The following is a 14,384-nucleotide window of genomic DNA, read 5'->3' as shown; positions in this document are numbered from 1 at the left end:
TGGATTTGATTTGATTCCTTTACCTTCACAGAATCCTTTTACTTCAGTTTTGTCTTCTGCTTCTTGGTAGCAATAATAGTTTTGTCAATTAAGCTTCTTGCCCCATTCATCCCTATGCTCTCCTGTTTTCTCCTAACTGGCATATCTGACCCATGGGAGTGCAGACACCACACAGAGAAAGAATGGGACGAGCCACTCTCAGATCAACACTGTCACTGTGGGAATCCTAGATCTTCAAAACTTGTCAAAGGTGAAAGTTCAAAGACGTGTCTTACCTGCAAACACAGGCAGTGTGAACTACACCATTTTTCAGACGCTGGTGTGACAGGCTACGGAAAATGTAGTTATTTAAGAACAGAACAGAACAAAGAAATCAAGGACTTGACTCGAGGGAAGGACATTCAACTGAAGGATAAGACACACAAGCTCTACAGCCTAAGTCCATTTGTTGATGAGCAGGGAGTACTTAGGGTGGGAGGACAAGAGCAACTCTACACCCATATATCAAACATCCTGCCATTATCCCCAAATCAAGTCATGTTGTGTTTACTTATTAAACAGTACCACGAAAAGGTGCAGCATCAAGGAAGAGGAATAACTGTCACTGAGCTGCGCTCCAATAGAGTATGCATTACAGGATGCAGCGATTCAGTTGCTTCTCACATCTACAAGTGCACAACCTGCACAAAGTACAGGAGACATAGTCAAGATCATGGGAGGTCAGATTTACCAGAGGATAGAATGGAAACAACACCCCCATTCTCCTACTGTGGCATTGACTGTTTTGGACCTTTTTATGTAAAAGAGGGTAGAAAAGAACTTAAAAGGTATGGTCTTCTTTGTACATGTATGTGTTCTAGAGCAATACATAATGAAATGTTGGATGACCTTACAACTGATCATTTTATGAATGCATCATGTTGTTTTATTTCTATTTGTGGACATGTAATCAGGTGTGACCAAGGTACTAAATTATTTTGGTGCTAAGGGAGAGCTTTTGAGGGCAGCATGGTGGCACGGTGGTTAGCACTGTTGCCTCACAGCAAGAAGGTCCTGAGTTCAATTCCAACCGTGTTTGCATGGGTTATCTCCGGGTACTCCGGCTTCCTCCCACTGTCCAAAGACATGCAGTTTGTAGGGATAGGTTAATTGAAAAATCTAAATTGCCCGTAGGTGCGAATGGTTGTCCATCCCTGTGTGTTAGACTGGCGACCTGTCCAGGGTGTACCCCACCTCTCGCCCTATGACAGCTGGGATAGCCTCCAGCGCCCCCCGCGACCCTGAAAAAAAAAGGAGAAATGGATGGAGAGCTTTTAAATGCACTGAATGGTTTTGACAAAGAACAGTTGAAACAATGCAGATGTAAGTTTGTTCTGAGCACCCCTCTTCAAGCCACATGAGAGGTTTTTGGGGAAGGCAAATTAGGACTATTAGATGCGTTTTAACGACTATTCTAGATCACACTTCTAAGAGACTTGACACTTCCTCACTCAGAACGTGTCTTTATGAAGTTATGGTTATTGTGAATAGCACCTAGTAGTAGTAGAGAACCTAAATGACCCAAATTTAGAGCCTCGTACACCAAATCATATTCTCATGATGAAGGCCAGCATTATTCTACCCGCTCCTGGCAAATTTGTGAGCAGGGACCTGTACTTGAGAAGGAGATGGCGCCAAGTTTAGTTTTTAGCCAATTAATTCTGGACAAGGTGGAAGAAGGAATATCTTCTCACTCTTCAACAGAGACAGATCTGGCAAAAAGATAAAAGGAGTGCAAAGGTGAAAGATATTGTTATTCTTCAAGAAGACAATTCTCCAAGGAAAAAGTGGAAACTGGCAAGAGTAACAGAGGTATATCCAAGCGTAGATGGAAGTATTAGAATGGTTAAGCTTTTTCTCTGTGATTCAATTTTGGATAGGGATGGGAAAAGGACTGTCAAACCAGCGTATCTTGATAGGCCAGTACACAAAACTGTGCTATTGCTAGAAGCAGAATAAATGCTAAAATGTAAGCATGTTCCTACTATAATGTGTTTAGGCAGAAATCACAATAGGTTTGTCATTTGGTGGGAGTTTTACTGCCATACTTTTAGTTAACATATTTTGTTTTGCACTATGCATATTTTATATGTCATTAGGACATTTATTGTGGAAATTCTCATGTAGGAACTATTGTACTGCATGTTGGTTCCACTGGTGCACCTGAGGAAGATGCATGCCCATGCTGAGGTATGACCATGGCAAGCTGAAGCTGGAGAGACAAATTTAAGTCAGAAGAAGTTCAAATGTTCTTAAAAATATCTGTAAGGTGTTTATTTCTGCCTCAAAGCATGGGCCAGTATGTTTTGCATATTATATCGATGACTTTATGTCTCTGTTTCACCCGTCTTTCTATTTCATTGAATTTACATTGTGTTTTAGTTCAACGGTTGTGAGTTTGTGATCAAGTTGATGCTGTAACAATATCAACCCCGAGACCTTACAACTCACTTTAAAGCCAACTTCATGCCATCAATAAAAATAACTCTTTGACTTAAAGAAGAGGTGGAAGTGATAAATATGTTTTCCAATAAATCTGATGGCCTACTAATAAAAGCACTCAGTGTAATTTAGACTAAATTAAGTGAAATATATGTCTACTATCAGACTAGAAGACGGAAAACACATCATAAGATGTTTACTTGAATTCTCAGCAACTTTGGTCCTCAGCCAATAAAAAAAAAAATGAAACTTTTACTGTGACGTCATAGAAAAACTCACCAAGGTCAAATCTTATTATGTTTACACGCAAACACATATCATCATTCTCGGGTTGAGCAACGCTACGGCTTCACTACATCTGTTTGTTCTGTACAAAAAGACGTGCAGGTCACTTAAAAATATCTCACCCTGTGTTTCTCTGCCTGTGGTAGAGGTGGAACCAGATCAAGTGGAGCTGATTCTTGAACAGCCTCAAGTCAGAGCTGGATTGACCTTCTGTCACCAGGTACTGATGAGCCCGCTGTGGAGAAACATCACTGATGATGTTCATGAATCCCCAGCTGACTCTGGTAACCTTAATACAGCACAGAAAAAATGTCACAATATTCATTTATGTTGTGATTATTGTGATAATAACAGAAACAGATGCATCTATGTCATCATCTTTGAGCTTTTACACTTAACATAATTATAAAAACATGAGTATAAAAGGTGTTAAAACTCTGATGCCATCTTGGAATACTGCACTTTGTTCATGTCATTACAACATTTCTCTCTTTCTAATCATATATCTAGATGTTATGTCAACACACATTTAATCTACATTATAAGAGTGCCTTTGTGATAAATGTGTCTTTCATTCTTGAATTAACTGGTTAAATATTTAATCTAACTAAACCCTAAAGATGGAGTCAGAAGACAACAGTCACCTGAAGGGGCTGAAAATTGTAAAGATCCTACAGAACAATCAGTAAATGTGAGTAAATCTGTGATTCTGCGAGTAACACACTGGGTTCAGTTTGGAGGTTGAACTCTCACTCACCAGGATTGACAGCTGTCTGTGCCACAGTTAAACTCATGCAGTGCTAATTTAAAAACTCTCAAATATTTTGGACAATTTATATTTTTCTATCACAAAAAATACACGTCTTCATTGAAGTAAACACACAGAGCAATTAATATATATTTTTAAATATAATTTTTCTTTATTTTAATTATCAAATTACAAATAAAAAAAACAACCCACCTAACGAGCCCTGGTCAACCCCTCACTTGAATTTTTGATTTTCAGTTTAAGGCAATTAAATTCAATCCAAAGATTCAACCCCAACAATCAAGTGATTCCCTATGAGCAACGGTGGACAGGAAAAACTCCCTTTTAACAGGAAGAAACCTGTGACAGAACCAGGCTCAGTGTGGGGCAGTCTTCTGTCATGACTGGTTGGGAGGTGAGGGCAAAATAAAACTGAACATAAATGAGAGCACAGTATAGTTATTATGTTATAATTAGCCAATCAAGGTGGGCAGGTAATAAATAGCGCCCGTTATGGCAAGACCTAGACCTAGACCTAGACCTACGTTACTTGCGAAGTTGGTAAAAGCACTCTGTGGTGCTTTCTCACGCCTCACATTCTCAGTCTCTTTCTTTCGTACACTCAACTGCCTTTCAATGTTGTCCATCCTTGCATTAATCATTCTATTTTGCTCTATGAGAGCCTCTAAACGCTGAGCTATTCTCTCCATTGACTAACTTTGTAACTGCTGCAGGGACAAGTGTCAAAAGAAAAAAAATGTTCCCTGAATTATTTAAATGTAAAGGTATTACCTTTGTCAAAGACTCCTGCTTTGCAAAAACAAGTCGCTGTTACCGAAGACGCACCAAGGTAAACTGTGTTAAAGCACCTCTATTTATAAACTCATGTGGCAGAGATGGTGACGTCAACCGTCACGGGAGACTGTGACGTGCGGTCGACCGTCACGTCACAGTCTCCCCTTTGAGAAGATCAAAGGATCAAAGAATAGCTCCGTGTCATTCCGCGCATGCTCAGATCATGCGTATTGAAACGAACGGGATATTTATTTATTCATTTTAAATACCTTGCTATATAACAAAGGCGACTGCGCACTCAAAGGACGAGGAGAGTTCAAAATAGGGCTGTTCGATATAACGACACATATGGATGACGATATGAAAAAGTCTATCGCTTCATATTACGGCAATATTTTTTCATGGCTGTATCCCAATTCAGGGTCTGCAGCCTTAAAGTACGCAGCCTCAATGGTCCTCAAGGGCCGTGTACTCAAAGACCGCTAAGGCCGGAAGTGCGAGGCTTGTGAAATGGGACGGTCTAGCCTCCGTCGCGCTGCCCAGGTTGCCTAGCAACCATGATAGCTGGAAACGTGTGGTTGACAGAAATGAAGGAGAACATATTTTGTTCGTTTGTTTGTTTCTACATGAGCTTTGTGTGATTTAATAAGCATCTGAGGCTGAGACCACAGGACTGTAAAACATGATTGTTGCATGCTTGCATATTTCTGAAAACATCTTAGTGGTGTGGCAGCCATGGGTTGAGCCAGCCCTGCAAACCCTGTGGATGGACGATGCAGTGGACAGTGGGAGGAAGCATCCTAAAGCTCTCTTTGCAGACCAGCCTGTGTGATTCTCCACTCGCCGACCAGAAAAGACAAACGGCGGGTCTCAGTTGCAGCACCTCATCCATTCTGTATGCATGAAGCTGCACGCATGTATCACCTTCATTCAAAAAAAAGGAGCCAGCTATTTTATTACTGTTGACCTTGTAACATTTATCACTTTAAACATAGCACAAGTCAAAAAGCATACCTGATAGGCAATCATAAGATAAAGCTCGTAAGCACTTACCTGTGGAAGTGCTTCAGTATTTATTGCATTTGGCAGTAACTGTGGTTCTAGCTGAAGCATTTACAGTATTTTTGAAGGAGGCGAATTCATCGTCTTATCTGACAAAAATCAACGCCTTTTCCTGTTATTTGTGACCATTTTGTAAACAAATATGCTTCTTAGAGTTGACATTATTAAAAATCCTGAATTGGTGTAAAAGTAAAAAAAAAAAAAAAACACTTTCCCCTCTTTTTCTCTGGTAAAACCTTTTGGTGGGCTGCAAATACTTCCTCTGTGTAGACAGTAGTCGTGTTGTTATTCGCTAACTTAACGGGAAAGCTTAAAATGAGTTGAGGCTTAAAGCTAAAGCTGAAGTGAAGAGACACTGAAGGACTGAAGAGGTCACTACATGCTGAAACAAATCCAGTTTGAAGCAGGTGGCTTTTCTAAGCCCGACTCTGGAATTTTGTTTGCTGTTGTGATGAGAGCAGAGCAGCACGTTTGAATGACTGCGTGTTTAATTCACAGAAACGCCAACGCAGCCATGGGTGTCCTGCTGTCCAAATCCATGGATGACAATTTAAAAAAGCAACAAGAATTCATGCTAACGAATGCACGGCTGCAGGTGAGTGAAAGTGCACCCACTCGCACATCACCTCTGACCTCTGCTGTGACATCTTTCACTAGTGAAAGATGGTGAAAGCGAAAAAGCAAAAAAAAAAGAAGAAGCAGATTTTTAATTATTTTTTAACACATAAAATTGCCCCAAACCTTCCCACCAAAAGGTTTTACCTTCATACTTTGAAATTGTACTAGTTGCAGATGCTGAAATGATGTCGGACTAAGTTTAAATTGTGCACTTGTTTATTTGCATTATTTTTGTATCAGCTCCATGAGTACAGAAGACATCCACAGCAACTGTAGGTCTGCAAACATTTTTAATCTCTATGACTACAACCAAATCCATTTAGACCCACTACTTTCCCACTACTCTCTGGAGGAGGTAATTAACTACACTGCTCATTGTCTGAGTAGTGTGATCACTGTGCGTTACTTCCTTTGTCCCACACACTGACACAAACCCCTGTCCTAATGACGACACGCATACCATCTTTCTTTTAGTGTTTAAGTATTACTACACACCAAAGTCAAAAACCAGCCCAAAGTGATTTCACAGCAGGTACCACTGTGATTCTACTTAAAGAGGAAACTTGCACAGGTAGAAAAAAAGTTTGTTACCCTGGTGAAGATCATGCTATGGCTTCTGGACTGGGGTGAGCATACACTCAGCTTTAACCTCACTCTTCCTCAATTTTTAGTCACAAAAAGAAATTCTTCTGTGGAAATACGCCACTGGGCTCAGATGTTCATATTGCTGTCTTAAGCAGGAGGAACTTTCTTTGGAAAGATGGAGTCAAAGAGGGTCAAAGCTTTCTGAAATCTTTCCAAATTACTGTAACTGTAAGATGCTTTTTTAAATGCCTATTTTCAATCCCCTGGCAATATTTCAATAGAATTGAAATCTTAGCATTGGTTAGGCGCCTCAGGTCCTTGAGTCCTTTCTTTGTGGATTTACTAGTGCATTTAGGAACATTACTCCATATCCAATTTTGGACAAATCATTTTTAAAAGCATGAGAGCATACAGAGTGCCCAAAAGTCAAAGTTTGCAAACATGCAAAAAAAAAAAACCTTAATCCACAAAAAAACCCTAACATGAAATATTTTGTATTCATCAGGAATACCTGCTGCACATATTTTCCGCATGTATTTGCTCTGCTTTTCTTTCTCACATGTTACATCTGTTTCTTTTCCTTCTTCCAATGTGTAGATCATGATGATTTGTGTGCATCTGTTTTCAAGTTAGTGTCCCGCTTTGTGTTCATACTTGCACCCTTCACAAATGTCACCCTCAGACTGCGTTGGTTCATTTCTGCTTTTTCCAGTCCTGTCCCAGAGTCACAGTCTGCTGCTTGTCTGAGCTTGCCAAAACCAAATCTTTTCCTTTTGATATTCCCACCAGCAGATATGTTTGTCTAGTTTTGAATTGCACATCTACACTAATAGGGCTAATTTATCACTTATGGGTTCGTAGCTATCCCATACAAACAGCCTGTAGAAACAGAAAATGGTAAAGAATGTTATACAAAGACCCTGAAGTCTTTAATGTAGATGACACATTATCATTATTATTGTTGTTATAAGTGTTCATTATTATAAACACTCATGAGTCATTTGGCATCAGCACAAAAATGAGAGGGAGATGGGCAGAATATTGAAGGAGCAGAGGCAGTGAAAGTGGATGAGTTTAAATAGCATCCAACCATCCAAAGTAACAGTGGGTGGAGACGAGTGTCAGCGGTAATTTGTGATGGATAGTTGCAGACTGAAAGGAAAGGTTTTTAAGATGCTATGATGTGTGGTTTGGAAAACTGGAGGTGACAGAGTTGAAGATGTTAAGATTTTTTTGTTTGGAGTGACCATGAAGGACATGATTAGGAATGAGTACATCAGAGGGCCATTTCAGGTTGAGCGCTTTGGAGACAAACTAACTAATAATGTGAAACTGGTGGCTGAGCAAAGATGTGCAGTGATCTTTACTTATGTTACGTATTTGTGTATATGGGCATATTGAACTGCTTCATTTTTATAAGATGGAGACCCTGCAGCATCTATGTACTTAGATGCTGGAGTGAGTTTCAGGATAGTTTATTCAAATTTAACATCCTCTATCTTCCATTTACTTCCTTTTTTGTGACCCAGATGAAGCCGTCATGAAAGCTGACCTTTCAGCGAACGTGTCACCCCATTTCCCGTTCCTGCAGCTCATACACATGGTGTGGAGGAGCGGGAAATGCTTTCTTTTCATAAATGCATTCTTCACTCATTCACAACATGGGCCGTTAAAGGGGGACACCCTTAAGTGTGCTCAGACTACTCACTAGTTTGTTTCAGCGGATGCTGGCTTTAAAAGAACAAACACTGTCAATTACAGAAGTCATTCCTGTAATTTCCATTGAACCTAAAGAGTGTACAGCCAAGAGTCGATGTCAGGAGTACGAAACACCCAGATTGTGGAGATGAAAAGTTTGTCACTTCCTCCTTCCCTAGAGCGTAGTGTTTGTAGTTGGCATGTTTACAGCAGTGGATTCCAGGGTTTAGTTTCATGACTTAAAAAAAATTCCAAAGAAACTTCTCAAGCATACATAGAAGTTCAGTCTGTGCTCCCAACTAATCACATCTCTGTTCACGTAATGTACACTTCCTACAAGTTTTTAGGGGCTTTTTTAAAAAGTACTAAGCCTTTGGTGCTTATGGAGATCTCTTTAAACTGTCTGTACTCTCATAAAACAATTAACTGATGAATCAGATGATTATTACAGCTCTGATCAACAGTAATTGACTGAAATTGATTATAACTGAAAATGAAATCTCACCAAGCAGGGAAAATTTTATTTCATCATTTCTTCTTAATTTATTTTTGTGTGTCTGTGTGCGCGCGTGCATGTGCCCAGATGGAGCGCCAGATTCTGATGCAGAACCAGATGAGAGAGCGGCAGATGGCGATGCAGATCGCCTGGTCCAGAGAGTTTCTGAAATACTTTGGCAGTTTCTTTGCGGTGGCCACAGTGGGACTAACTGCAGGGTGAGATTCTAACACCTCACAAAGATCTGACACAAACACACACAGACTCATCTCTGTGTTGTGCTTTTATCTTTGCAGTTAAATATTGTCTTCTGTTTATCATCATTTTTCTTTAGAGCTATTAAAAGAAAGAACCCAGGCATGCTGGCTCCCATCATACCTCTCAGTTTCATATTTGCCTACCAGATGGACAGCGCCTATGGAACGCTTATTAATCGTATGAGAGGTAAAGCTACACACTTACAGGCATCATCATCTTAAGGAAACCTGTTTAACATTTAAAAAGAGGGTGCACAGACGGGTAAATAAATCCTTATCAAGCATTATATAGTGATTCTTTGCTTTGGTTTTAGAGGATTATTTTACTTTGAACAGCAAAACACAGACTCACTATATCCAGAAAACACAGGCTCTAATATACAGTTAGGTCCATATATATATTTAAATACGTGAATAGTGTCTGTTTACCAAAACAATTTCCACTTTCCGCTATGATGGGCATCTATATAATGTGTAGACGCCCAGCTTTCATATGAGAAAATCCACATTCAAATCGGATGAAGGTTTTGGAGTTCCGGCCCCTTAACGTGTGCCCCCCGCTTTTTAAAGGGACAAAAAGTAATTGGACATTTGACTGAAAGGCTATTTCATGGGCAGGTGTGGGCACTTCCTTTGTTATGTCATTATCAATTAAGCAGATAGAAGCCCTGGAGTTGATTTGAGGTGTGGCGCTTGCATTAGCACGATTCAAATGAATACATTTTATTTTATTTGTCCAGTTACTTTTGATGTCCTGAAATGATGGGATTGCATTTTAGTTCTCACATTTTTGTGCAATCTTTTTGTTCAACCCACTGAATTAAGGCTGACAGTCGGCAGTTCAACTGGATCTGAGTTAATTATATTTAAAGTTGTTATATTTAAAATTAATTGTGGTAATGAACAGAACCAAAATGCTAAAAAAGAAAAAGTCTCTGTCCAAATGGACCTTACTGTTTACCAAATAATGCATCTAAATGTTTAACAAATATTGTGTTTAGTTATTCATTAATGACATTTTTAAAAAAGATTGCAGTCACTAATTATACCCATTAAATGTGTTTTTCATGATGTCTTTAGGGGAAGCTGAGAATATCATGGAGACTGAAAATGACCGTCTACAGTTACCTCAAGGGACTCCAACCTTTGAGAGCATAGAGAAGGCCCGCCGTGCTAAAAGCAGCCTCAGCGCCTTCTTGGAGAAATAATGTAATTAGTTATTGTCTAACAGCGTGGTTCCAGAGAGGAGCTGCAGCCACTGTACATTTCGTTTTCAACAAACCACAAAGACGGGGAAGTGGCTCACAAAGAAACCTCAGGTTTAGCTGTCCAAAACATACCCACTCCCTAAACGATACACAACTATACTTTATGTAGCATTAAGGTAAAAGCGGCCTCAGCTCCTTCTTGGAGAAATAATGTAATAATTTATAGAACAAACGTCCTCTATCATGTAAAATTTTAAGGCTCTGCTATTTCTCTCTGTCAGGTTGACCTTTATTGAACGAAAGGCTCCTTATTCTGTCTCATTTCAGTCTTTCAGATACACCAATTGGGCATTACATTATGACTACCTAACTAACACTGTGTTGGTCGCCCTTTTGCTGCCAAAGCGGCCCTGACCCATCACATGATATCTGGCACCAAGATGCCAGGTGTGGCCTCCGTGTTGAATAGTCTGAATCAGTGTTACTCACTTTGCTAGTGGTCATAATGTTATGCCTGATTGGTGTATGCCACATGTTGATCCATGAGTTAAGTTTTATTACAGTGTTATAAGAGCATTGTGTGACCACAGCAGATAACTTGTCTCTAAATATTGCACAATTGCAGTTATATCATCAGTGTTTTCTTTAGGTTGTTATTTTCTAGGGTTTGTGTAACGCTAAGTTATTTAAGGACTAGTTTATGTCAATGGATGAATTTACTGACTGACGCGCAGAAGAAATAGTTCTTTATGGAGCCCAGATGGTGTGAATGATGAGACCAAAAACTGCAATGTCTTGTACCAAAAATATATTGAATAAATAGGGGAAAGGGGAAATGGAACAAAATAATTAACACAACGTAAATGTCCACAATTAAATAATAAATCAGTGCTGTGATTTTTCTGTGCAAGAGTCCTTTTGCTAAGAGTCCTTTTTTTGGTCCTTTTCTTTTTAAAGTTCACTTTTAAGGTATTCCTCCTTAGGGTCCAGCTTCATACAAGGGGGAAATATGTCCGTAATCCAAAGACGGCTAAGTGGGGGAAAAGAAAGAATGGTCCTACCGGCTCGCCACTTCAATATGAAGAAGATCAATTCAAAGAGGGAAAAAAAACCTGACCTGTAGGTCAGAAAAATGTCCATTAGCACATCAAGTTCAATTCAGTTTACCGGTAAAAAAAAATATGCTCTTCTGCAAGTCTAGGTAACAATGCAAATCATAAATCATCATCAATCAATGTAAAACAGTTAAATCATTAATCATCTTGGCTACGTAGCTTAATCTATACATTCCAGTAGCGTTCGCTACAAACAATACAAAAACAACAATAAAGAAAAACAACTGTTTAACAGACAGCATAGCCGAATTCAAGGCAACACATAACAATAATCTTTCAATCGCACTTTGTTTCAAAGTAAGCCCATTAACATGCTTAAGTAAATAAAAGTGTTCAAAAACAGCGGTTTTTGAACCGGAGTTCTGCTTGCGGTGGGAGCGCTGCCGCACAAAGTCATTTTTTAATCGCGAAAACGATCGGCTGGTTACTGACAACCAAAGGTTGAAAGATATTAAGGACACTTACCGCTGAGTTTAAAGTTTAAAGATGAATTGAGGGGAGAAAACGCTTTGTTTTCCAACACCGTTCTAAATGCCATAAGCTCACAGCCACAGCAGGAGTCGAACCCGGAAGTATCCCTCCACAGCCGGTTTTCAGAGTTGCCGCGACGTGGGAGGAGCCAATCAGAAGAGGGACCTCAAATCAGCTGACGTGGGTCATGTGACAGGGAGTAGTTGATATGGGTTACATTTGCTTTGATTATGTATGATGGACTTGAAGGGAAATTGATAGTAATATTAATCAGTTTATGTTATCTCTCTGGGGGGTTTTGTTGTATTTAGATGAACAAGAATACCAGCTGCTATAAGCCTGGTTCATGAATGTAATGATGATGATTGAACAAAGTGGTAAGACAATGATTGTTGGTCAAAGCTGCAATTAGACCAGTGCAGAGCAGAAATTCTCTTAAACACTCTTCATAACAGCTCATTTTATCTGGCTCTTATGTGTAATACGTCGCCTTTAAAAAGCTCCTGAAACACTGATGACTGTTGCAGGTCACTTGCCTCTCTGTTTAGATGATAGACTGTATGCAAAAGATGGACGTAGCATCCAAACCCTCCACTTTTTCTCCTTTACATTCAGCTCCTGCTGTCCTGGAACAGCAAAGGCTTGCCCTTTCTTTCTCATTTCAGTGGCTACAATCCATCCTTTGTATTCAGTCTGTGGTTCTTTTCTATCCAGGTCATAGACGTGTTACTTTCTAAGAAGCTTTGTTTTGATGAAATGCCCTCTGCCAGGCTGGTAACTTTTGCAGTTGCCGATAACCAACAGCTGAAGTGATCAAAATGTAATGGTGCATTATTGGTAAAGATTCTCAGACATTTGTATTGACAGATAAAATGTATTATTTTCAACACTAAAATTTTAATTGTAGGTGTGAGGGAGCTTCAATACAAAGCTGTTGGACCTCCAACTTTAAGCCATCACAGTAGATTCCAAGGTGCTGATATCTATACTTTGTGTTTGACATCTGGAAAAAAATTTAAATTAATAAAAAAAGAAAATTGAAAAGATTTCAGTGTCTGAATTGATCTTTGTGACAAGGACACCCCCTGAATGCAAAGCTGTAGAGCAGGGATGTCAGTGTTTCTGTTAATGTAATGAGATCTTTTAATCTCAAAGAGCAGCAACTTAAGCAGTATGTGGGGTTTGTTTGTTTTTTAACGTGATAATGAAATGCTGCATATTAAATGACATTTCTCAGGATGACTCTTTGGGCTTAAATTGTTAGAAGTTAATGTGTAAAGTTATGTCCTCTTTCATATTTTCCACAGCCATTCAGTGGACTGGAGTGGAGCATATTTCACAGTTTGAGTGTGAGAGGATTCCCCAACAGAGAAACAATGAAACTAGCAGAGCCAGAGCTCAGCAAAGGCCAGAAATATTAAAGATCCTACTTTGTGCATCCTCAAAACACGCTGGCACTCCATCTTCTTGTGAGCCCTTGAGGGTCGGCCTCTGTTTCCTCCCAAAGTTGTGGGGGCCTGCTGCATCCTCCACATAATATCTGTGTGGCAACACTTGATGTCTACCAAGAAGAAGGAGAGGAGGCGGCACAAGCAGGACAAGCCGAAACAGTTGAAGGCACAGGTGCAGACGGGGAGCTTTCAGGAACCTGTGTCTGAGCCAGGCTTGCTGCACAAGTGTCTCCTGAACAGCTACCTGCATGATGTAGTAACGCACAGTGATCACACTACTCAGACAATGAGCAGTGTAGTTAATTACCTCCTCCAGAGAGTAGTGGGAAAGTAGTGGGTCTAAATGGATTTGGTTGTAGTCATAGAGATTAAAAATGTTTGCAGACCTACAGTTGCTGTGGATGTCTCCTGTACTCATGGAGCTGATACAAAAATAATGCAAATAAACAAGTGCACAATTTAAACTTAGTCCGACATCATTTCAGCATCTGCAACTAGTACAATTTCAAAGTATGAAGGTAAAACCTTTTGGTGGGAAGGTTTGGGGCAATTTTATGTGTTAAAAAATAATTAAAAATCTGCTTTTTTTTTTTTTTTTGCTTTTTCACTTTCACCATCTTTCACTAGTGAAAGATGTCACAGCAGAGGTCAGAGGTGATGTGCGAGTGGGTGCACTTTCACTCACCTGCAGCCGTGCATTCGTTAGCATGAATTCTTGTTGCTTTTTTAAATTGTCATCCATGGATTTGGACAGCAGGACACCCATGGCTGCGTTGGCGTTTCTGTGAATTAAACACGCAGTCATTCAAACGTGCTGCTCTGCTCTCATCACAACAGCAAACAAAATTCCAGAGTCGGGCTTAGAAAAGCCACCTGCTTCAAACTGGATTTGTTTCAGCATGTAGTGACCTCTTCAGTCCTTCAATGTCTCTTCACTTCAGCTTTAGCTTTAAGCCTCAACTCATTTTAAGCTTTCCCGTTAAGTTAGCGAATAACAACACGACTACTGTCTACACAGAGGAAGTATTTGCAGCCCACCAAAAGGTTTTACCAGAGAAAAAGAGGGGAAAGTGTTTTTTTTTTTTTTTAACTTTTACACCAATTCAGGATTTTT

At 39.7% G+C, this 14,384-nt stretch overlaps 1 protein-coding gene and 2 long non-coding RNA genes across 3 annotated transcripts; 1 reads left to right on the top strand and 2 right to left on the bottom strand.

The window, feature by feature from the left end:
* Positions 1 to 320: 320 nt before the first annotated feature.
* Positions 321 to 2,954, bottom strand: LOC146705722 (uncharacterized). The gene is made up of 2 exons (XR_014921408.1): positions 2,889 to 2,954; positions 321 to 1,280 (listed from the first exon to the last, which is right to left on the bottom strand). It is a non-coding gene; the product is annotated as an uncharacterized LOC146705722 (long non-coding RNA).
* A 61-nt stretch (positions 2,955 to 3,015) lies between these two features.
* LOC146705721 (plasminogen receptor (KT)-like) lies at positions 3,016 to 10,469 on the top strand. The gene is made up of 6 exons (XM_085463514.1): positions 3,016 to 3,050; positions 3,387 to 5,204; positions 5,870 to 5,966; positions 8,856 to 8,986; positions 9,103 to 9,212; positions 10,106 to 10,469. Exons 2-6 carry the CDS (start codon positions 5,083 to 5,085, stop codon positions 10,231 to 10,233), a joined length of 588 nt encoding a protein of 195 aa, XP_085319640.1. The 5' UTR covers positions 3,016 to 3,050; positions 3,387 to 5,082; the 3' UTR covers positions 10,234 to 10,469.
* A 557-nt stretch (positions 10,470 to 11,026) lies between these two features.
* LOC146705720 (uncharacterized) lies at positions 11,027 to 14,384 on the bottom strand. The gene is made up of 2 exons (XR_014921405.1): positions 11,814 to 14,384; positions 11,027 to 11,350 (listed from the first exon to the last, which is right to left on the bottom strand). It is a non-coding gene; the product is annotated as an uncharacterized LOC146705720 (long non-coding RNA).

This window comes from Copadichromis virginalis, linkage group LG7 (genome assembly GCF_057382275.1).
Source record: "Copadichromis virginalis isolate Kocher_CV1m ecotype Utaka linkage group LG7, C_Virginalis_male_GT1.1, whole genome shotgun sequence".
NCBI lineage: Eukaryota > Metazoa > Chordata > Actinopteri > Cichliformes > Cichlidae > Copadichromis > Copadichromis virginalis.
The sequence above is the reverse complement of the archived record's forward strand: the minus strand, read 5'-3'. Positions and strand labels throughout refer to the sequence as shown.

Coding starts and splice junctions, on each gene's coding strand:
- LOC146705721 (XM_085463514.1), top strand. CDS start 5,083: ATGCAGTGGACAGTGGGAGGAAGCATCCTAAAGCTCTCTTTGCAGACC. Junction 5,205..5,869: donor TGCAGCACCTCATCCATTCT/GTATGCATGAAG, acceptor TTTAATTCACAG/AAACGCCAACGCAGCCATGG. Junction 9,213..10,105: donor GCTTATTAATCGTATGAGAG/GTAAAGCTACAC, acceptor TGATGTCTTTAG/GGGAAGCTGAGAATATCATG.